Below are 23,072 nucleotides of genomic sequence, written 5' to 3'. Positions count from 1 at the left end.
CAGCCGTGTGTAGATGTGCATGCAGGGTCTGATGCCAAGCGCTCCGGCAACTCATTCATCCACCCAGAGAACAAATAACTTCACCATCTGCTCTGTCGTATTTGGTTATAATTAAAATTGGCCTTTCATGTCTAATTAAAAGTAGCTGAAGGGGCGAATTTTTTTTTAAAAACTATTCCACTCTGATGGGTTTTAGCCTCAATTAATGACCATTCCTCCTAAATTGCTTATTCTACTGAAAATCATTTAAAGGCTAAAATAACAAACACTCACACACGCACACATGAGTGCAGTTGACCACTTTGGTAACTTGCACAATTATTGTTAAAAGGCTTCAGTGGGCTAATGTTCAAGGTTTGAATCACAACTGTGTCTCAAAGAGAATATTATCTATCTATCTATCTATCTATCTATCTATCTATCTATCTATCTATCTATCTATCTATCTATCTATCTATCTATCTATCTATCTATCTATCTATCTATCTATCTATCTATCTATCTATCTATCTATCTATCTATCTGTACCGACCTACCTATCTACCTACCTACCCTACCTACCCTACCTACCCTACCTACCTACCTACCTACCTACCTACCTACCTACCTACCTACCTACCTACCTACCTACTCACCTACCCATCCATCCATCCATCCATCCATCCATCCATCCATCTCTCTCATTACATTTTCCTTGAGGAGTTGGAATTTCACATACGGAACAGTTCCATTCCCAAAGCTTTGATTCCTAAATGCCTATACTGCAACGTGCATAATTAGAGATCTACGTTTAAAATTCTGAGTCGCGGCTTTATAATTCCAGCCATCGTGTTAACAATGTAACCCATAAGACATTTAACAGCAGCACAATCCGTTTATCATGCCGTGCAGATGTATAGTTTATCGTGACACGGTGTTTAATAGGACGTATAATTGACAGTGTTAATACGTTAATGAGGTGAGATGGAGATCAAACACACAGGATGATTAAATGTTCATAAGCACTCCCGGTGTCGGTCATTTATTTATGTTTACAAGATATTAAATAGCATAATGCATAAGAGATAACGCAGACATTTGAGGTAAAAACCTTTTTTTCTTTGTAAATTATTTACAGGAAGCTACAGTATGGTGCAATATTAACATAATAAAACAAAACATACATATTTCACTCAGTCTCTTCAATATTTGGCACATTAGGCCTCACTTTCAAAGTATTCAACCAATTTTAGACATGAGAATCACCTTGCTTGTCTTGGGTTGGTACTACATCTGTAAATGACCGTTTCACTTCCTGTTTGTGATGAAGAACTCAAAACTTAAGTCCCTCCTAGGCCTTGGTTGTGTAGAATTCATCAAATATGGTTCTAGGAGAGGCTTTGGTCTATCACAGCACGTATCGTCTAGAAACAGGGAGTAACCCGAGTCAGTATCTACAGCTATAATCTCATTTCCCATGCTGAATAATGCAATCCATGACCCAAAACTGGATTTGTTCTGTACAATGGGCTCTTGGCAGCCGTCTGATTGGACTCAAGGCTAACCTTTGACCCCCCGATATGGACTCAGCAACCCACTTTTCACGTCAGTACTGTGATTCCTCTCCCCCTCTACCTTCACCCTCCTGCCTTCCTCCCTCATTAGCGTATCCCATCCTTCCTCCTCCTCACTGCTCTGCCTCCCGAGCTCAACTTTGTCTCTGCTCTCTTCATCTTCCTCTGTATTTATCTCCCCATCAATATTCCGCCATTCCACGTTTTCCCTCCCCCTCTTTTCCTGGCTGCTCACCCTCTCCTCATCTCTCTCTTGCTCCAGCCGAGCCCTTAGCTCCTTCTCTCTGCGGCACCACTCCTCCTCCAACCTTAGGTACATGTGAAGTGAGAAGTGCCAGCCGCCGTTCTCCTGTAACATGTCTTCCACTTTACCCAGCAGCTCTTTGACCTGCTCCTGCACTTCCTCCCCCCTCCTGCATGTGTCCCCTCCATTGTCCTTCCCACCTGAAACTTTCATTTTATCTTTTTTCCCCAACACTCCTCCCTCCCTCTTCCCACCGCTCTTCACCTCCTTCTTCACCTCCTCCTTCACCTCTTGCTTGGTAGTTGTGACTGTCTTGTTGTCTAACACATGATACCGATAGCGGCATTTCTCCATCAGCCACTGCAGTGCGGGGCCTCCTGATTGGATGTGCTGCTGCACACTCCGCCCACTTTTCCTCAGCAAGTCTCCAAAGGTGAACAGCACCATGGTGTGTCTCCAGACTGTGGAGTTCAGGACCTCCATCCTCTTCTCAACTGCTTGCCTCTCTGGCTCGGTGAAATCTAATAGCGGGATGACTAACAGAATAACATGAGGTCCTCCGGATCCAAACAGATCCAAGGCTCTGAGGAGCTCAATCTTCTCCTGTCTTGGCACGGAGGCCTCAGATGAAGACCAGCCTTGGGCATCCACCACAGTCATGTGACGTCCCGCAGCGCTGGTGCTGGCAACTGTGCTGGCCCCTCCTCCTCTAGTCTCAAAGACCGGCCCGCGGCCCAGCAGGGTGTTGCCAGTCGAGCTCTTGCCTGTCCGTCTCGGGCCGACCAGCATTATGTTGAGTCCCTGAGAGGCTGAGGGAGAGAGAATGAAATAGAGATAAAGAAGATGTTTTATTCTGAGAGTTGTGATTCCAGCTGTCGTTCCCGTCTCGGAAGGTTGCAATCACTAGACTGGGTCGACTTCATTGCTCACCCGGGTCTGCATCCTCACAGTGGGCAGAACTATAACTATACATTACATTACATTACATTACGGTCATTTAGCTTTTATCCAAAGCGACTTCCAATAAGTGCGTTACATAGGTACATAGGTAGATACGTTCAACATAGGTAGATAGATACTATACACTATAACTCAGTGTCTGCTGTGTTTCCATTCCAACAGCATTTTGCGCAATTTGGTGTCCCTTTTTGAAATATTGTAATTTGCAGTTGAACAAATTAGAAAATTCCAAATGTAAACACAGCTACTGTTTAGAACTGGAAATGCCTTTTGGGTGAACTGTGAAATGTAATGATTAAGCTGAATTTACAGTCCAGCGATTGCATTGAAACCTCCTAGACAGCTGATTGTTTGTATGGCGGACATAAACCCTAACAGACTTGACCCCATTCCATTTTCACAAGTCAAGTGTTTTAAAATGGGCCATGGACTGTTTTATTACCCACACCACATGCATGCAGGAACTTTGTTTCACTACAATTGAATCATCTGATCATCCTGTAGAGAGAGTTAAGATCATCACTTTAAGCTTTTTCTTTTGGCAGCTCCCTTATTTTCTTCCTTCTTTCTTCTTTAATTAGCATTCATTTAATGAGAAAGAGTGGAGCAGTATCTTACAGATGCACCCCTGTCAGGTATTTCAACACAGAAGACACAGCAAGGTAGCGCTGTTATTGTTCTATTGTTACCTTAACCAGCGAGGCTTTCATTTTAAGACAACGTGAACGTTTCTACACAAACAAATTACATGCTTTGTATTTCTGATAGAATTAAACAGCAAAAAATCTCTGACTGGTTGCTGCAGAGCTTAAACAGCTGATTTGTCTGTTGTGAGCTCACTTTGCCTGCATTTGTTGTCAGAAATGACAGAATGAATGGCGAATCATTGAAGTGCACTTACCGGTTTGTTCAGGTGGGTTCCAGCCTGGCATTGTGGCAGTCTTGATGATCAACCTATAATGTGAAGTCCTGTCTCTCTCTCTCTCTCTCTCTCTCTCTTTAATGTCCCACTCTCTGACTTGAGCTTATAAATACTTTGACATAAGCACCTCCCAGCTTTTTGTCTGACTCGGCAGCCTGGAAGTGAATAAAGCTATCAAACCTTTACGATGCTTGGTTACGTTCTGTTTATGATCGTCTTTCAGGAAAGCTTGGGTAGTTAGTGAACATAACTAGGTCACTGCTTTATAGGGTTCCTGCAATGTTGACTATGGTCTGTCACAATTTAACTCACTTTTAAGATGCTGAGTGGCTTCTGATTTGCAACATGGAGGTTGTTCAGAATACAGAGGGAAGTAGATTGTTTAAATAGGTCACTCTTTGTGTGAGTTTCTTGGCTCTATCTTTCTCAATTGCCCCAACATTTTAGATGTACAACTTCTGGACTAGCTGAACAAAAGTCCCAACCACTTCACCATGTGACATCCATTATACAGTCTCAGCTGAACGTGATCAATGCCGTCGCTCATTATTAGAAACTATTTGTCGGCTGAATGCCAAGACTGACCAATCCCAATTGAGCATTGCAGAGGGCCGTATAATAATTGAAATCGCAATCCCCTATCCACCTGTCATGGTCTTTAATGTGCGCGTAGTTAGTACTTACATTCCCACAATGACTGTAAAACACATCTAAACCTGTTGCAGTGAGCTACAGGTGATGTGCTGCAGAACACCGAGTGCCACTTGCTCAACTCTGCTTTGGAGTCTCATCCTGTAAAATCAGCTGATTTCTAATTTAGAGCACAGATGGAATCGTATCCCCCAGTGTAAAGTTACCTTTTGTCTTTCTTCCTTCCAGCCTCCTTCACGTCTCTCTTTTTTTCTCCCTCACCTCCCTGCTTTCTTTTGCTTGCACACACACACACGCACACACACAAACACACACACACACACACACTCTGCAGGTATAAACCAGTGAATGATCATTGTCTCGGTCTTTGTCAGCGCCGGTAGTTTGAGCCAACTTGTTGTGTGTGAGCTCATGCGTGTGCGTACATTGTGAGTACTTGTGTTTCTCCCAATGTCAATTACACATCATTTCTTGAAGTTACAGCCAAGGAATAGTGCGCCTCGGAATCCTGAAGTTTTTGCCCACAGTTGCTGATGGTCCAACCCCCCAATATCAGCACCTTGGTCTTGGTCTTGGCCTTTCACCCCTGCCCCATCTAGTCATGTTCATAGGTGGAAGCAGGTAGATGGTTCATTGTCCTAGTTGTCCCACTAGTGCCTCCTAGTGGTCAGTTGTGGCTTCGTCACAGAGAGCAGCAGAGTGTGTGCGACATACGCTTTGTTATCTTCTACATCAGGTCATGTACTTGCAGAATCTGCTTGCACTTGCACATACCTCGCAGATTGTTATGACCACATCCATCTGTTAAGGCTGCGGGGAGTTTGCAACTGACATCTCTGCAATGTTCAAGCTTTACTCAACAGGATTAGGAGTCCTAGCCCTAGTTCCAGTAGCAAAATGGCTCCTAGTTCCTTTTTACGAATTGAACAGAAGGGATTAACTGGTTATGTAACTTTGTTGACAGATGTTCTGGCTCAGTTGCGTCTCATTCTAGATTCATTTGCTCATCAGAATTTGACATTTGTCTGTGTTTATTCTCTGTTAGCCTGCAAATAAGTTCTAAACTTGTGTCTGTATTTTCTAAAATACAAACAGAAATATGCCACATCAGCAGTTTTCCTGTAACCCACGGAGGGATGAAGTGCTTTACTCAAAGGATCGGCTTATCATACATAAGCAGTGTATGCACAAACTGCCTATAAGCAAAAATATTAATTGACAAGTGTGCTTTGTAAAAATGAGGCCAATACTTCCCTCCCTAATATTGACAATTTAATGGAATAATGCACTTTCAAACAGTCAAGGGTATCTGAGGGTCGGGCATCAGAGTCCTTCTCCATTATTCCCTTCCCCACCTCCCTCCTCCTCCTCCTCCTCTCTGCCCAGTCCTACTCCTCCTCGCTCTTATCCTTCTCCCTCTCATCCCAGAGGAGGCGGTGAACAGTAGATTTACAGTAATGCAGGAGGGTAAAGAGAGACGCGAGGCTTTAAAAAGAAACGCCGCCGTGGCTTGTGTTACCACCAACTCCACAGCACTACTCAAGCTCTGCCCACCGAGCCCGTCAAGGAATGACTCACAGCGCACAATCTGCAAAAGCAATTTATGCAGCAAAGTTTCCGTCAAAAACTTTTAATCTTAAAGTTTCCTCATAGGACTTCAGGAAAAGGGATTTCACACCTTCTCCTCTAAATGTACGTGAGCCGGGCTAAGTAGAGCGACTGCATCTTTCGGCTCGCCCTGTGTCCATTTCACTGCAGCAGGGCTCTTTAATAAATCCTGTGTGTGGAAGAGAGCTGAAAAATGGCTGCGGAAATGCATCTTAAAGTCTGGGTTCCATGCAAATGTTAGGCAATGTTAGAGTGTGCTTGGTGAGAGGATACAGGACCCCACTGTACATTAGTTATGAGTAATGTCAAATTCCCTCGCATGAAGGACGTTTGGTGCTTGGCATCATGTTTGAATGGCTGCACACAGCAGTTCTTTGCTCTGTGGTGCAGTTTAAGGTTGACGTTGGGCTTCATCTGGCCCCTTGTGACGATCAGAAGCAATGTCCAAATGTTTTGACGGTACTTAAGATCAGATAAGGGGCAAGTTTGAGCACAACAATCGTTCAGTTATACCTTTGGAGTCTCATTCTGGTTCCAAACACACTCTAGAGAGGACGGTTTCTAATGTGAACATGATCCACGTTAATTCCCAACCAACTGCAGGGCATCTATCGATCGATTCCTTCTTGTAAAATTAGAAAGGAACATTGTACAGTGTAAGTGTATAATGAATGCAGTAGCAGGTTCATTCAGGAACTTGTCTCCTTTCTGAATGTCTTTCTAACCAGTGAGCAGTGACATTGAATCAAATCCCATCCCTGGCTGGACACAACGTGTGACTCTGTGGATCTGATACGTCCTTGTCTCAGCTCAACACCTGCTGTTTGTTTGTGTGTTCAGTTGTCTGTGCATTGTTCTCCAGCGTAGGGATGAGATTTCCTGTGTGTGTGTGACTGTGCATATGTTTACACGTTTTGTGTCTGTTTGTTTCCTTTGTGTCAACACGGTCAGACTTGTAAAAATTTCCTCTTGTAAATGTTTGTGTGTTTTACGGGGAGCTTGTTTGCAGCGGGTCGATATCGTGTTCAGTGCTGAATGCTCTGGGTCTGAAGGTGTGTATGGTGTGTATACAGAGGTCCAAAGATCCTCTGGTCAGTTTTACCATTAAATGTGTTGCAATCTCTCTTCTTGGAACCTGAAGGGAAACAACTGAGATATTTTTATGTCAGCAAAATGTGTCTGCGATGTGCCAGCATGTTCTGATGCTCATTTCTTATTAACTATGCAGGGAGAGAAACAAACACATGAACAACAACACGGTCCCCATAGAAACAAGCCCGATCTCTATCAAATAAATTGTGAATTACCGGGGGGTTTACACTTCCGTCAACAACATCAGTCAGTATTTAGAAAGCTTACCTACTTAATACGCTTCAGAAAAGTTTTGAATTGACAGACGATGTGTTTACACTCAGATGCTCCGGTGTGCTTTTGTATCACTTTGATCATCGTTGCCTCGCGTCAAAGACAAATTTGTTGGTTTTTATAATATTGACTCAATGAACGGATTAAAGGATTAAACTCTCGTCTGTGTGTGGTGAGAGTTTGACCTTACTGGCTTTAGACAACCCAGCGGACGCTCTGAAAACTGCTTCATCATCACACTCATCACACAGCTGCCTCCTGTCTTTTTTTTCGAGATGTAAAGCTTTCACGTGACAGCGATGGAGACGATCAAATGCTGTGACCTTGGGGCGGGCGGAAAGGAAAAAGGGAAGCGAAGAGACGTGCGTAAGCAAGAGAAGGAGGAAGCCCTGTGCTGTGGAGAGGAGGAAGAGGAGGAAGAGGAGGAAAAAGGAGAGAGAGGCGTGTCATGACAGAGGAGATGGAGCTGTGGCAAAATGAGGGATTAAGACATAAGATAGGGAGAGTGCAGGATCGGGTTTTACTGAGCTGTCCATTTTATATGTAACATGTGTGCTGTGATCTCCTCGCGAGCCTCCTCTTCCTCAGATTAATGCACTGTGAGACTTTCCACAACTCAGTCCACATCCGTCTGGCTCCTTCCTGGCGTTTGTGTAAGCATTTCTTTGAATTATCTGAATGATTTTTCCTCCTGAATATCACCCGAGTTTTATTTTGCACACCAAGGAACACACATGCAGGCACACACACACACGGAGGCACTCACACGCGCACATTTGACTTTTTACATCAATTTTCACCTTCTCTCTCTCGCTCTCTCTCTCTCTTATTAATGTCTGTTGGCAGTAAATTCACTCGGTGCTGCAGTGTTACAGCTCACTGCAGGTGTCATGTCATGGTGTGACCCTGCTACCTCACACACACACACACACACACACACACACACACACACACACACACACACACACACACACACACACACACACACACACACACACACACAGGAAGACAGAGAGTAAAAAGAGGGATGAGACAGGCGGGTAGGGCGAGAGAGACACGGACAGAGTAAGAGAGAGATAAAGTGAAATGGTCAGAGAGAAAGGCGGACAGAGAGAGAGAGAGAGAGTGAGAGAGTGAGAGTCAGACAGAGACAGAACACAAGAGGGAATCCAGAGAGACGGGGTCAGACAGACAGACAGACAGAGAGAGAGAACTAGACTAAAGAGACTGAGTCTAAATGGGGACACATGCAGTTAAATGCGCACACAGAGAGAGAATGAGGACAGACCTTGTGTGTCAGGAACAGGAAGCGAGGCTGAGCACATAACACACTGGTATGATGTTATAGAACATAAACACATAAGCAGCACATGGCTCCTGCATGTGTGAAGAGGACGGAGACATACAGAGCAAAATGGTGCCTGAGCTCATATGATGTTTACTCATGCTGATGCTCGACCAAACAGAACGTCACTGCACATAACTGAGCAGTGAAGAGCTCATGAGAGGGGCTTTCATTCATCCATGCTTTCATTCATTCATTTGTATCCTTTTGTGTGTGTATGTGTGAGAGCAACAGGAAGCCAAACAGAGGTCAGACAGGATGTTTGCACTGCTATTGTGACTCTGCACGAGTGAAAAAAAGTGTATGAGTGTGATCAGGTTACCTGCACCAGGACATACACACGGTGGGCTGAAGTGTGTGTGCGTGTGTGTCTGCGTGAGGTCATTGTGTGTGTAAAGCCGGCCTGTACTTTCTCCTGTTAATGGAGGGAGCAGGAGACACGGCAGGGAGACACACAGACGAGGACATTTTCGTGCAATGAATACTGAGAGTATTTGTCCTTACAGCCATTAAAGGCAAAGATGAAATGAAAGCTGTTTACATGAACAGGATCAATAGGATTCTGCTGTTCTTAGAGTTCACATTTCGTGTTGTGTAGTCACAGTATGAGGGGAAGCTGCCCACTGAGTAAGCTTACATCGATTTATGCCAAATTTGAATTGTATTAATGTCTTTACATGACATTGTACTGCTTAACTGCAGTATCATTGAAGTTGTAAAGTCCATGGAAGCGAACTGACTGGACCCAACTACTGTTTTATGGCACTGAGTCAAAGCATAATGGGGTCCATTTGAGACACACACTCTCCGTCCATCTCTTATTCAATCTCCATGAGTGTTTCCGTCCTCTTGATCTCTGTTGGAGCTGTTGGTCCACTGATGGTTGAGCGGTCATCAGCGGTCGAGGTCGCTGGGATCAAAGGATGTGCAGTGAGAGTGAGAAGTTCATGTCTGGTCCAAAAGCAGTGTGATGTCAACTATTGGACCATTCCTTAGGTCCCTGATCATATTTGAGAGAGAGAGAGTGAGAGAGAGAATTCAGTAGATGATGTCACTGTACAGCTATACAAAGTATCTGCATGTTAAGTGTCTTCTTACACATCTGATTCAAAACATTATGTTGACATGAAAGGGAAATGAGGTAACTGTCGGCTTTGGTGGAGGTATGCGCCTAAGAGTGAACTTTATTAGTTTAGATTCTGTGGACACGCGGTTGATGGGAATTACCGCTGGAATATTTGCTGCTCAATAACCTCAGGTGGGCTTTCACATGATTGTAATCTGTAAAATGAGACAACAAGGACACAAACAATTCAGGTTTCTTCCAAAGGGCCGTCCTGGCTCCTTTGTGGTCCGCTGAGCTTCCCAGGTCGGACTGCAAAGCTCGGTATTCTGGTGTATCTGTTACCGCCTTAACCCTCACATGCAGACGAAGGTCACACTGTACAGGATTGAACTCACAGGGGCTCAAACAATAACAGGCAAAGCAGACGTTTAATGTATCTGAGCAATGTGAGCATAGTGCAGTTTGTGTCTTTGTCACCTCAGTGTGATTCATCCCATGAATGGCAACACTGGCACACACTTTCACTGCTCTCCTCAGAGGTATTCATGGTGTTACACAGGGCTGTAGGTGTCGGGTAGAAAGAAGAGCTTGAGTGAGAAATGAATACGCACTTATTTAAAACCCAAACACACACACACTAATGACAAACGCTTATAACAGTAATAGTAACAGTACAAAACTTCATACTTGTATCATGTTAACTCGATCATTTGTCCCCATACCTTCTTCTTCCTTATCTAATCTCGTTCCATCTCTCTCCACAGCGGAGCCCCTTCCTCTGATGGACCTGTGTCGCCGTGCGGCCCGCGTGGCGTTGGGTCGGGAGCGTCTTCAGGAGATCGAGAGCCTCCCTCTGCCTCAGTCGCTCAAAAATTACCTCCAGTACCAGTGACTCGCACACTGCCTGAACCAGTAGAGTTCAAAAGACACAAACCGGATCACAGTGAAGTGGGACGGGGGGAAAAAGAAATCGATATGAAGGACGCATATAGGCAAAGACGGCAGACAGACAGACAGACAGACAGACAAACACGCACGCAGACAGAATGTCCACACTGAGGACATCACAGCCCTGCGTTAGATAGATGGAAGGAAGGACACAAAGATGGATGGATGAACTGACACTGGTTTCAAACAAAGGACAGAAACAGCACCGGGCTGAGTTTTGTGCTGCTTTTGTGATCCATTTTAGATTCAAATAAATTATTGATGATGGTGTCTCACCCATGCAGCTGGAGATTCCGTCCCTCGTACCGGCACAGTGTGGCAGCTTGGTGAGAGAGACTGCGGCTCTTATTACCGTACGATTAGCACCACCTTGTGACGAGAAAGGAAAACTGCACGGAGAAAGCACACTAACCTTATCCCTGGAGGCCTTTCTGACATAAATGATCATATCATTGCTATCGGATACCATTCTGTGTAGCCACGGTCAAACAAACTCCGAAAACCTCTCACAGCAGCAAACCGACGCAGCCCAGGTTTCCCTAGAGGGTTTTAGCCGTTTCAGCTAATGAACTCGGGGCCTGACCAGAAAGAGGAGCGCACACAGAGTGGTACGCGACCCGAAACCGAGCTGCAAAGATGTATGCAACATTTCCTTGTGAGCAAGTACAAGTAATCAGCATGTCAAAACTATTTCATGGCTTTATGCAAACATTTGATTATTGCTTTTTAAAGGGGACATATACAGATTTCCGTGTTATTATTTTCCTAAGGTGTCTACTTTTTAAACCTTTGTAATCACATAGAGTGCACTCCCTAACCCTACCCCCCCTCCTCCACACACACACACACTCTTTGATCCAACTCTACTCTTCCATGCTGCAGCAACACTGTGCACTCTTAGTATGTTTACACAAATTGGTCGGAATCTGCCTAAATCGAAGTAAGCTTCCTCCGACTAACAGATCTTCATCATTGTGATTGTAAAGTTTCTTCTTCAGGCATGTAAACAGAAAGATGACAGATGACAGAATGCATATGTCCCCTTTAAAGAAACCAGGACAAATGACTGCTGACTAATGTAGTATTCAATTTCAAAGTATGTCCAAAGTATTTCATGCTGAGCCTTGGGGGGTTATATTCCGTCGCGGGTACAGAGATCATACACACTCAGCATGTGTGGACTTAGAAGTGAGTACTTTGAAGGAGTTAAAGATCACAGCCCATCACAGTGTATCTAGTGCTAACATGCTTTTGGCAGGACATGATGTCGTAGCACCCTGATGTAGCCCACTGGTATCAGACAGTATCAGACTGCTGTACACACACACACACACACACACACACACATGTCTTAACGAACATGACGAGGACCACAGATCGTCTTAATGGATCATTGGGTTCAAGATCTCACAATTAAGCGATTACGGCTGGTTACATGTCAGATTTGGCTTCGAACAGGATGCAGATGTCCAATGCGCATACACACACACACACACACACACACACACACACACACACACACACACACACACACACTGTAGACCAACCATGTTTTTGTTTCCTAAAATGGCTTGAGTCACTTTTTGTTTTTACTTCTTAAGTTTTCCTACATTATTATTATTATTATTGTTAATATTATTGTGCGTGTGGAAACTGAGTCTGATGACGATAGAATGATGTTATTTGATGTTTATTTATCACAAGTTAGTCCTGTTCTGTTTTTTAACTGGTAATTGACGGTTACATTCAGGTAAATTTAATACAAAGACGACGTCGACGAAGGGAGAAAAATCTAATTTGTTTTGTCAATGCTGCTTTTATTATTATTATTATTATTATTGGTCTGATCTCCTGTTTCCATCGGTTAGGATGGCGAGAGAGAGGGGTCATTGGGAGGAGTAGCAGAATGTATGGACGGGCAGTGCGGTTGATACGTCAACAGATGTGAAATGTGAATAAAAGCCAAGATAATTTGATTTTTCAAGAGTTTTCTTTGTGAACAGTAACACGTATGACTAAAGACATCGCTGTGGACACCGAATCAAAACTGTTTGCATGCTCCTAAATCATCGTAGTTGCACATTTGTACATCTACTCCCATTTGTTCCTGCACAACATTCATCCAATCATATATTTTAGTCCAAACAACACATATTTACACTTATTTCCATTAGCCTTGGTAATTTATCCCTTGAAGAAATTGACAAACATCTCACAAAATCTTGAAATCATTGAAACAATTCCAGAATCTGCGCCATCATGTGTTTTTGCCAGGCTCATGTCTCACCCTACCACACACAAGTGTTCTCAAAAAGTGTTTTACAGCTACAACCCTGTATCCACATCCCATTCTGGATCTGCAATCCAAAAAATCTGAAAAACTCCTTTTGGACCCAAGTCTGAGCTTTTTACAGATCATTGTAATCCATTTGTTATTTTTGGAGATATCCTGCTGATAAAACATTGCTCTCTCGGCAGACATAATGGACATATCGGACACGCTGGGCTGAGAGAATAAGACGCTGCGGAGCCTGAAGAGTGTTCAGCTGGTGCCGACGCTCCTTTAGCATCTTTCAGCGTGTTTGGGGGAGCGTGTAATCCCCCCACTGAGACCTTGGCCAGGGAGATTGGACTGTAAAGTATTTGGCTGTGCTCACCATTTTTGGTCAAGTCTGCACTTTTTCCACTTCAGAGAGGAAATAGGTAATCTAATGCTTATTATCTACTGGAGCTGTAAATACACTTCACTTGCTCTCACGTTGCCAAAAAGCTCTGAAGGCATTTAGAGTCCTCAGTGGAACCAACAGGGCATCAAAGTGTGAGAGTGCAGACATTAGTTTTGGTGAGAGGCTTCATATTTCCACCGCAGCGTCAGACCCTCGCATTATCCTCATCAATCCCAGCTGAGCAGAGGGACTGGAACAAACAAAAGAAGTACACAAACACTCAATCTATATCAAAGTAGCGGTACTTTGACACAACAAATCTCCAACCTGTGTTTCAGGCAATCTTTTGTGCATACCTCCACAAAGGCCGAGGTGATCGACCGGCCATGACCGCCCCTCTCTCCCCACTGACAAACAAACAAACTTGTGATTCTAGGTTCAGAAATTATTGACAAAATGAAACTGCCGCTGTTGTTGCCGACTGATGTTAATAATAATAATCAAAATATTAAAAACACATTGATCCACCTCTACTCTCTGCTGCTGCTGCATTGATGTGCACACTGAGTGAAAATCAACCACTGTGTCTTTAAGTTTAAGTTCAAGTTCCAAATCAAGACCTCTAAGTGACTTTAGTCCTCATTCTCATACCCATACTGCTATTCTACTCTAAATTCGAACTAAAAGTTGGGGGAGAGGAAAGGTATCAAATGTTCCCTTTAAAAGTATGAACAAATTGAAACTTTTATCCCTGTGGTACATCCCTCTTGGTCGAGAACCCCTGAGTAAAGACAAAACCTGTAATTACAAAACGACACTTCAGCAGCCTGTGGATGGTGAGAACAAGGTCAGATCATAATCCATGGACAGTTAAGCCCAGAAGGACATTGGAGCAAATAGCTTTTCCTCCCACTGTCATTTATTAGTACAATGAATAACAGTTCCATGGATCGTGCATCTTCAGACAATAAAGTTATTAAATCAACCATGAGTTCACAGACTGTATAAGCATTAATACTTTTGAAGCAGACAAAAACACTGAAAGTAACCTTGAAAATAAACACATCATTTATCTTCATCTGCCCACATGCTGCACAAACACAGCTAATGATCACTTAAGCAGCAGAGAGGCAACTAAGCTGCACTCAGGCTCAGTTCTGGGACCAGAGAAAAGAGTCCACGCCATATTTCTCTCTCCCTGACAGACGGATTACTTTGCATTTCAGTTTTCTAGATGGTTTAAACAAACAAACAATGCGAGCCAGAACGAGCACGGGTGACATTCTATGTGTTCAGAAATGCTGCATGTTGCCGTCACACCGCACATACGCTCGCTCATTGAGCTAACGAGCTGAATGGAACAAACACACTGCGGGTTGTCCAGGTGGCTGAGGAGGCCCGTGCACATGTCAGAGACAAACATTATGACTGCCACCATCTGGGACTGCAGGGCTATTTTGGCTCAAGCTCTGCTGTCACATCTACTTTCTCATCTATCTATCTATCTATCTATCTATCTATCTATCTATCTATCTATCTATACAGAATCCTCAAGGTCCATTTATTCAACCAAGGTAGATTGACTTTGCCTTTCATCTAGTGGTCATCTGTATGTACTGCATCTTGCTTATGTTGAGCTGTGCAGCATTTACAAACTGAATGAACGTTGTTTTAAATGATGTCCTTATCTTTGCTCACATGGGCAGTTGAGATTAAAAAAATGCTTTTAAGTTCTTACTTATCCATGTTAAATCCACGTGTTTGTTTCAGTGAAATAAGTTATAAAGTTGTTAGGATGATAAATCCTAACATCAAAATTAACTCTAGCATACAAAAAAAACAATTGATTTGTTATTCACTGCTGTGGATGTCCATGACATTCATAGGTTATTCAGACTTTACCCTTACTTTCACTTTTCACGCCTCAGGGAACACACCAGAGACTCTCCAGTTAGTTTCAGACAGGGGTTCTCAAACTTTTTCTTTCAAGCCCCCGCCCCCCTCGATAGAATCACTTGCCGGTGCCGATGCCGGTGAAAATCACGGACAACATTTTTTTGCTTTTACATTATTTCTGGCCACCGGTGCCACCGTCCGAATCCACCAGTGGTTCAGGAGCCCCCTGTAACCTTCCCTGAAACCTCTGGTTACCTTCCGGTAAGGTAGGTAAGGTACGATATTAAAAAAACCCGGCGCGCGGAACCGGGAACGTCCGCTGCCGGCACACTTGCCGGTGAAAATCACGGACAACACGTTTTTGCTGCCGGTGCTGGTGCCGGGATGTTATGTGTGTGATGTAACAGTCAGGCTGGAACATCGTGTGAGTTCTTGTAACTAAACCATTTATTTACAGTTATGAGAGCACTTTTGTTATGTATTGGGATGTATTTGCTAATACTAGCAGTAGTGTTTAGGATTTATTGTAGTAGTTTTTGACAGTGTTGAAAATGTAAACGGGTGACAATAACAGAACACTAGAGGGCTCCAAAACGACATAATGCTGCTCTAAATTAATATTAGTAGCGTACTATATGTTAAAACGGACTAGATCAGGAGATGATGTTTTGTCTGCAAGTGATGGACAGACATACACACAACAGGAGAGAGTTTGTCTTAGCCATAGCTGGGTTTTTATTCTTGCTTTTCATGTTTTCATGTGATCCATGCAGGAAGGATTAAGAATTTAATTGAATCTTACATTTAAAACAACTTTGTAAAGGCCTGTTACACACCATCAGAAATGTCTCCCTCTTCCCACAGATCGGCGTCTCCTCCTGCCCTCAAACTCCTGCTCTTCCTCTTTTGCCGCACTCATATCAGGATACAGCAGGAACCCAGAAAAGGTGGAGTCGTTGGTGTTGTCGGCATACACTCCTGCAAAATCTTCATCTCCGTAAATCTGCAGCCAGACCTCGTCCCCGGCCTGCAGCTTCACAATGACTGATCCCGAGGCCTGGTCCAAGTTGTCCTCCTGATACCTGTCGTAGGTGATGACCACAGGTTTGTCGTTCTTAAACAGGGCAACGCGGGCATCTTTTGGGTAGACGGTGATGTGATAAGTGAAGAAGTAGACTCCGGCGATGGCAGTGTGGAACTTGCCGGTAGCGTCGCTGTAGTGGTAATCCTCGTTGTAGATGTGTTTGTTGAAGCGGATGGGCTTCTCTGTGTCTGCAGGCACCGGGTCTGTCAGGCCCATGCTGAAGGACGCGTGGTACGATAAGGCACTGTGACCCTTTGCACCTTTCATCCCGACGTTTCCCATAACACCACGCGGACCTGGTGAGCCAACAGCCCCCTTTGCACCTGCTTCACCTTTATCCCCTGGCTCCCCTTAGAGGCAGAAAACAAGATATGTGTTGAGATGTAGAACAATCAAGTCAGATTTCCATTGTCAACATTTCAGAATGATGTCAAACTGACAAACACAGCCTCTAGGGTGAAAGTATGGATTATCTTCTGGCCATGAGCACGAACAAATCAATATTTCTTCTGCAGGATTATTCTTGGCTCATTCTCCACTGTTGATGATGCCAAACTTGCTTGTGTATTTGATCCTGCAATATCATTCCATCTTATCTACAACAAACCCAAACGGAGACGGTTCTGTTACCCTTGTCTCCCTTCTCTCCCTGGGGGCCGTCTTGTCCATCTCTACCATCTCTCCCTGGGTGGCCACTGTGCCCTGGGTTCCCTGGCAACCCACCCATCCACATAGGACATGGCTTCCTGTCATCTGGCACGGCCAACTGTTCATTATGACAAGTGGAAATATGAGTTTGTTAATGATAGATATCGGTTTGGATGAATTGAGTGACTAATCATCTGCTGTAGTGTGGGTAAGAGAATACCTCAGTCAAGGGCCCTTCTGGTTCTGTCACATCTTCTACTGGATCCTCATCTTCAGGTTCAGCTGTTGGTACCTCTTCCTCCTCCTCCTCCTCCTCCCCCTCCTCATTTTCATCACCCTGGACTCTACTAGTGCTTCCTGCCAGTAGTAGAAACAGCAGCAGTGCCCATAATGGCTTCACCATGGTCGCTTAGAAACACTCTGATCACGACCCTGGTGAGGTGACATGTTATTTTTATTTAGTTCTGAATGCACAAATGTATTAATTGTTCAACTACTGCTTGTAAAATGTAGTAGAATTTGTTCTATGTCCTGAAGTCATATACTTACTTTACATACATGCATACATGCATACATACATACATACATACATACATACATACATACATACATACATACATACATACATACATGAGCAAATACGCCACAAATTAAGGGGACTTCTAGGTTCCTTGAAAAAATACCATAACCCAGACCGTCCACTGTGAGGCGCCTTAGCACTCTGCAGTTGGAAGGGAATGTAAGAGGAATGGTTTCTGTCCTTACCGTGCATGAGAGCTTTCTGCATAGAAAGATCCAGGACCAGCATGGGGCTTTGAACCCAGGACCTGCTTGCTATCAAACAACAGTGCTTACTACTTTTGCACACATGTCTTTATTGATATAGACATGTGTATATATATAGAGAGAGAGATAATATCCTATATACACAAGTGAATTGTTTTCAATCAGTGGTTGTCCTCAATACCAAACATTGCTTTTTTGCCCCAGAGGCAGACTTAAATTGCACTTTCTATCATTCCTTACACCCCGATAGTCTCAGTCCCTGCTCCCTTATACAGTATAACCAATATTTTCCACACATGTGATTGATAGATAACATCATTGCAGCCTTTGCTTCATACAAGAGGCTAAAGGTCACCTCCAAGTCCTCTTACCTCGTATATATTCGCTTCTTTCAGGGGATTTTGTGATGTCTTCTCTCTCAAGCGGCCACTCATCAGTCACTGTGTGTGTCAGACACAGGACAGTCCAAGTGTCCTTGGGAGGACGAGGGTAACTGTACTGATTGGATGTCATACTATATTTAATACTGTCACACGTTTATTTATGGCTCTCTGTGATCCAACCAAGCGGGCTGTGAGCTTTGCTATTAGCCCTCTTTCTCGTTGAAACACTCCTCCCTTTCTCTCTTAAATTAGCCATGTTCCCTTCCACTCCTCTTTTCTCACCCTCTCTCTAGCGTTCTCCAGCATCACATTACACTTTACTCCCCTTTGTATGAAGCGTGCTGCTTCCGTGTGCTCTTATCATCCTCCTCATCTCTCAACTGACCATCTATGTCCCCAACAGCATTGTTTCCCACTCAGGGTTCACTGTCAGAGGTGTTACTTATGATGTCGCCACTCCAAATAAACTAGGGTGAGGGTCCTTTGGTTGACTTTGTAAAACTTTTGATAAATGAGTAGGATGATGCCAAGTTCATTTTAGAGCTCAGATCATTTAGAATGTCATTGAGACACGTGAAGTGATAACTTGGACATGGTTCATTATGCAGGCTCTTCATTATCACCTTATAGCACTGATTGATTCAGGGTTGACAGTAGTAGTTGTTTTTATAATTTCAAGAGGCTTCCTTGACTTTGAGAGATCACGCCAGGCCTAACCGTACCATAACATTCTATACTATAGAATGTTATGGTAATATATAAGAATAAACCCAGACCCTGTTAGAAGATTGGCCTGGTATAGAATCTATACTATACCATACTATACTATACCATACTATACTATACTATACTATACTATACTATACTATACTATACTATACTATACCATAGCAGGCCATATCATGCCATACCATGCAGTGAGGAATTTATAGAAACTCTATCTCATCCACTATTCATATCATGTTTATGTTAATTTGACTTGACAATTGATTGAATTGTAGCAACTCAAAATTACAATGCCTGTCTGCAATTTCCTGTCTGCATTTTGTTTGAATGTTTCAATTTATTTTCCAGACCAATTGAAGTGTTCCAGCCTGGGGACAAGGGCTGGACAGAGCTCATTTTGAATGAATTTAAAACTTTAACTGCACAAAAAAACAACAGATTGCAGTTTTTTTTTTTAAATATTTGGAGCAGCATTATTCTGTCACATAAGCAGGTGCAGATGTCTTTTTAGATAATTCAGTTAGATAGGCATTTCAGATAATAGATCAGATATGGTCTGAAACCAAGTAGGAGTCATTTCTTCTGTTGTCTCTTGCTCTATCTACCAGTTTAATATGAAATTTGATTGCTCATTCACTCTACCTGTGTGACAAACAATACACAAGGAAGGACAAATTGGAAGGAATTATACAAATTCAGAAACGTAAATGAAATATCTTGTCTTAGCAGTTGGCCAGTTACTATCAGTGTATATATGTGTGGTGGTCTCAACATAACTTGTAGATATTGTACTAATACAGTGTCACCATAGGAGGGCGCTATTAGTCAGTGATCAAAGACCAAATAACTCCTTACGAGATGGTCTAATCATGGAAGCACAGCAATCTAACATAATGTGCTTTGCTTCCAGAGTGGAAATATTTGTTGAAACAACATATAAGCACATAGACATTCATGAAAAGGTTTTTAGATTCATTTGTAGCGGGTAAACAAATAGTTATTTACCTGATAAAATATGTAGTTTGTTGTTAGCTGTGCGCCTACATGGATGGATGAATACACACAAGTACACCTTGTTGCCATGTCCTGTATAATTTGTGGCAAGTGGTGCTTTCATTGTCAAATGTACGACTCACTGGAACTCTTGACTAAGTACCATTTTGGTACAATGAGCGTTGTCATTTGCATTAAACCCATCCTAACCTGGCATGGTGAGCAGCCACAGCATGGCAATCAGGGAACAGCTTGGAAAATAGAGCTTACAGCCTTGTCAAGGGCAATGGCAGGAGCAATAATTTAACACACATGGTTTTGATGGAGAGGAAACAGGAGTATCTGCAGGAAACCTACACAGACACAAGAAGAACCTGGATACTTTACACAGAAACGGCCAGGGCCAGCGTGAGGTTTGATCAAGGGTTCTGAATCCATCTTGCTGTGCGGTGACCACAGCACCACAATGATATATGATATAATCACATCACTAAATACCACTGAGCTGTAATCACAAATGACCTTCTTCTACACAGCAGTTTCTCACAAACCTGCCATGACAGCGCTCCCACAGCCAACCTCAAGTTTCCATACATTTAGGCTGAGACATCCTATGCTTTTGTAATAGGAGAGGTAAGAAATAAATGGTCATGAAATACAAAAGATTTGTTGTAAACTTATGATGGCTCTAAATTCCATCACGGCTCTTAAACAGCCAGACATTTCTCCCTCAAAGTTCCTTTCTTCTCCATCTGTACTCTGAACAAATGTTGGCTAATTTAATGTGCAAGGCTGTATAATACTTCATTGTTTCTCCACACTTTACACCTCACACTGCTTCCTAATCCCCTAAAAATATTTATTGGAAACCAAAATGTGTTAAGGGAGAAAATGTCTGCAAATTGTGTTGGCAGCTGCTTAGAGTCAGCGAGCCCAGAAACCTTGCAGAGTGCATTAACTACACATTGTACAGGGCTATGAAAAACTTTGGGATTACTGCCAAGCATATTCCTTTAGATTTGTATTCGACTTTGGGAACACTGAACTAAACACTCAATGGATATAAAGAAAAATTAATTAACATAACTCTTTTTTTGTGCTTTGATGACCATTTGGAAAACAACATTAAAGGCAGAACCATTCTGAGGTGATGGAAGCTGTAACACCGGCAATCCCTTTGGAATCACATGGATGAGGATCTATTCCGTTTTAATTCATCAGTACAGATGCCAAATTATATGCTTACACAACTGTGGCCTGATGAAATCAATTAAGCTATGAGAAACACTTACCACAGTAGGGACTGTTACTGAAGTGCTTCCTGTCCTCTAACAGACTGCCTCAGTGTGACGTTAGAAAACCATTGTCATTGTTAGTGAATGGTACAAAAAATTCCAAGGCAAAGAAAGGCAACTGTCTATACATTTATGTGCACTTAATGCTGCAGTTCTTTGTCTGCATTGCAATTAGGGCAAAATACATTTTAATCAATGTCAGCATTGATGCAAATGTAGCGCTTCATTCATCATCTCACAATCAGACATAGATCAAGGTTGAAATCACAGATACACATCGCACACACTGTGACAAGCAATGGATTTTAATATTGCTGCAATTACACTAGAACGCAGTGTACAGGAGCCTTTAGAGAGACGCAAGAGGACTACAGAGGAAACGCCACAAGATTACAAATGTTGGAGATTTGTTGGCGCCTTACACCATTTTCTCCCTTTAAGACATCTGATTACAGTGTGATACATGAAACTTTTGTATCAACAAAAAGACAACAAAAGAGTAAAGTTGGACTTGACGAGCAAAAATGTGTTCTTTGTAGGAGTAATTTTGAGTTACATTGTTGCAATGATAGCAATAATCAAATTAAGTTTGTACTCTTTTTAGAAGATTACTGAATCCTCAACTGGCTCCCACTGGACAAACATGTATGTCTGTGCGTGCGTGTGTGTGTGTGTGTGTGTGTGTGTGTGTGTGTGTGTCCGTGAAAGGAGGAGAAAGAAAGACGAATGAGAGCAGCAGGGATGTTGCCTGTGGTGTGTTTTCTCCTTGCTATGAAAGCGACGTGTCTCAAAACAGCTGAATAGGAATTTCCTTTCCAGTGTAATTTTCCCCTGAATCCAATTTGATGACAGCAATGTTGTTGTCACATGAAAAGCAAGTACGTGTAAATAACCTGATAACCGCTCTGTATTCATCTCTAGTACCGAACAACAAATTACACTGGGAGCTCAAGGTAAAGCCTGAATGGATGATCAGCTAAATCTAGTATATGGACTCATAGTGCAGCCCGCTGTAAGAGCTTCAGTGCGGTACTCACTCAAGATCTCATCATCTCCTGACTGCAGATGTTGCTTCTTGGACCTTGTGTTGTCACTTAATAGAAATACCAAATACCAAAGAATGGGAATCTTGGATTGACGTAGATGCCTCAGTATGTGGATGGCAGAGGGGGAAAAAAAAAGAAGCTAATTACTGTAATTGCTCTTCCTCTACAGTGTGGAGTCCATGCATAATTACATGAGAAGAACCAAAGACAATGTGTTACCACATCCCAGTGAAAAGTTGACTTTTCAGTGAGACATCAGCCTCATGACTTCATATTCACTACTGTAGTGCTGAATGAATAACAAGACCATGCCACAGCAGGATGAATTACCTTGTCCGTCCACTGAATTAGTCCCTACAGGTCCTCATTATGACTAATCCTGTCAGTTGTGGTCCATAGACGACAATTCACTCTCCAAGTGTTGCCTGGTTTAATTGCACTGAGGCTTCTTCGGTGTCTTCCTGCCAATTTGCATCAATATCTCACAATAAATGCAGCTCTGCATGGAAAATTCAATATTTGTGTGACATATCGGAGTTGGATTGGAGAGATTTGAATGCATATATTGATTAGATTTCTGGGTAAAGCTTTAGATTACAAACCTCATTTTGTAATTATGGGGCAATTATAAGATATTTACTTGATGGAATTATGTTAGTACAGGAAACAAAACAAGAAGCGAGAAATGTTTTTGTAATATGCACAACTCAGGGATGTGAAGAAGTAATTAAAATATGGGGAAAAGGGTAATTTATAGACATAAAGGCGCAGCACCTCATGTTCTTTAGAGGAGTCATCACATGTGTGTTTATGCCTCTTTGCTGCAGCTATGATGGGCTGAATACAATGAAAACAAGCTGTAAACTAAAATATGACATTCATCTCTG

At 42.8% G+C, this 23,072-nt stretch overlaps 3 protein-coding genes across 4 annotated transcripts in view; 1 reads left to right on the top strand and 2 right to left on the bottom strand.

Moving 5' to 3' along the window:
• LOC142994345 (SPRY domain-containing SOCS box protein 4-like) overlaps positions 1–12,633 on the top strand; it is a 59,060-nt gene extending 46,427 nt beyond the window's left edge. For both annotated transcript variants that reach the window (XM_076145130.1, XM_076145131.1), the window contains exon 3: positions 10,479–12,633. In XM_076145130.1, the coding sequence (XP_076001245.1) occupies positions 10,479–10,606 (128 nt within the window). In that variant the 3' untranslated portion in view covers positions 10,607–12,633. The remainder of the gene's footprint in view (positions 1–10,478) is intronic.
• Positions 1,540–3,689, bottom strand: LOC142993950 (uncharacterized). Its single transcript, XM_076144544.1, has 3 exons — positions 3,659–3,689; positions 2,086–2,606; positions 1,540–1,947 (listed from the first exon to the last, which is right to left on the bottom strand). Exons 1-3 carry the CDS (start codon positions 3,687–3,689, stop codon positions 1,540–1,542), a joined length of 960 nt encoding a protein of 319 aa, XP_076000659.1.
• A 3,429-nt stretch (positions 12,634–16,062) lies between the features above and the next one.
• On the bottom strand, positions 16,063–17,359 carry adipoqb (adiponectin, C1Q and collagen domain containing, b). The gene is made up of 3 exons (XM_076144738.1): positions 17,177–17,359; positions 16,939–17,074; positions 16,063–16,658 (listed from the first exon to the last, which is right to left on the bottom strand). Exons 1-3 carry the CDS (start codon positions 17,357–17,359, stop codon positions 16,063–16,065), a joined length of 915 nt encoding a protein of 304 aa, XP_076000853.1.
• Positions 17,360–23,072: the final 5,713 nt, after the last annotated feature.

Source organism: Genypterus blacodes, unplaced genomic scaffold (assembly GCF_046128005.1).
Source record: "Genypterus blacodes isolate CSIRO-AG114 ecotype Tasmania unplaced genomic scaffold, CSIRO-AGI_Gbla_v1 ptg000029l_1, whole genome shotgun sequence".
In the NCBI taxonomy this organism is placed as follows: domain Eukaryota; kingdom Metazoa; phylum Chordata; class Actinopteri; order Ophidiiformes; family Ophidiidae; genus Genypterus; species Genypterus blacodes.
This window is presented reverse-complemented; position numbering and strand designations above follow the sequence as displayed.

Excerpts from the sequence above, each read along its gene's own strand:
- LOC142993950 (XM_076144544.1), bottom strand. The coding sequence starts at position 3,689 with ATGCCAGGCTGGAACCCACCTGAACAAACCG. Across the intron at positions 2,607-3,658 it reads GAACCCACCTGAACAAACCG|CCTCTCAGGGACTCAACATA; the intron begins GTAAGTGCACTT and ends TCTCTCCCTCAG. Across the intron at positions 1,948-2,085 it reads TCACAACTACCAAGCAAGAG|GAGCAGGTCAAAGAGCTGCT; the intron begins GTGAAGGAGGAG and ends GAGGAAGTGCAG.
- adipoqb (XM_076144738.1), bottom strand. The coding sequence starts at position 17,359 with ATGGTGAAGCCATTATGGGCACTGCTGCTGTTTCTACTACTGGCAGGA. Across the intron at positions 17,075-17,176 it reads CAGAAGGGCCCTTGACTGAG|TTGGCCGTGCCAGATGACAG; the intron begins GTATTCTCTTAC and ends CATAATGAACAG. Across the intron at positions 16,659-16,938 it reads GGGAGAGAAGGGAGACAAGG|GGGAGCCAGGGGATAAAGGT; the intron begins GTAACAGAACCG and ends TCTGCCTCTAAG.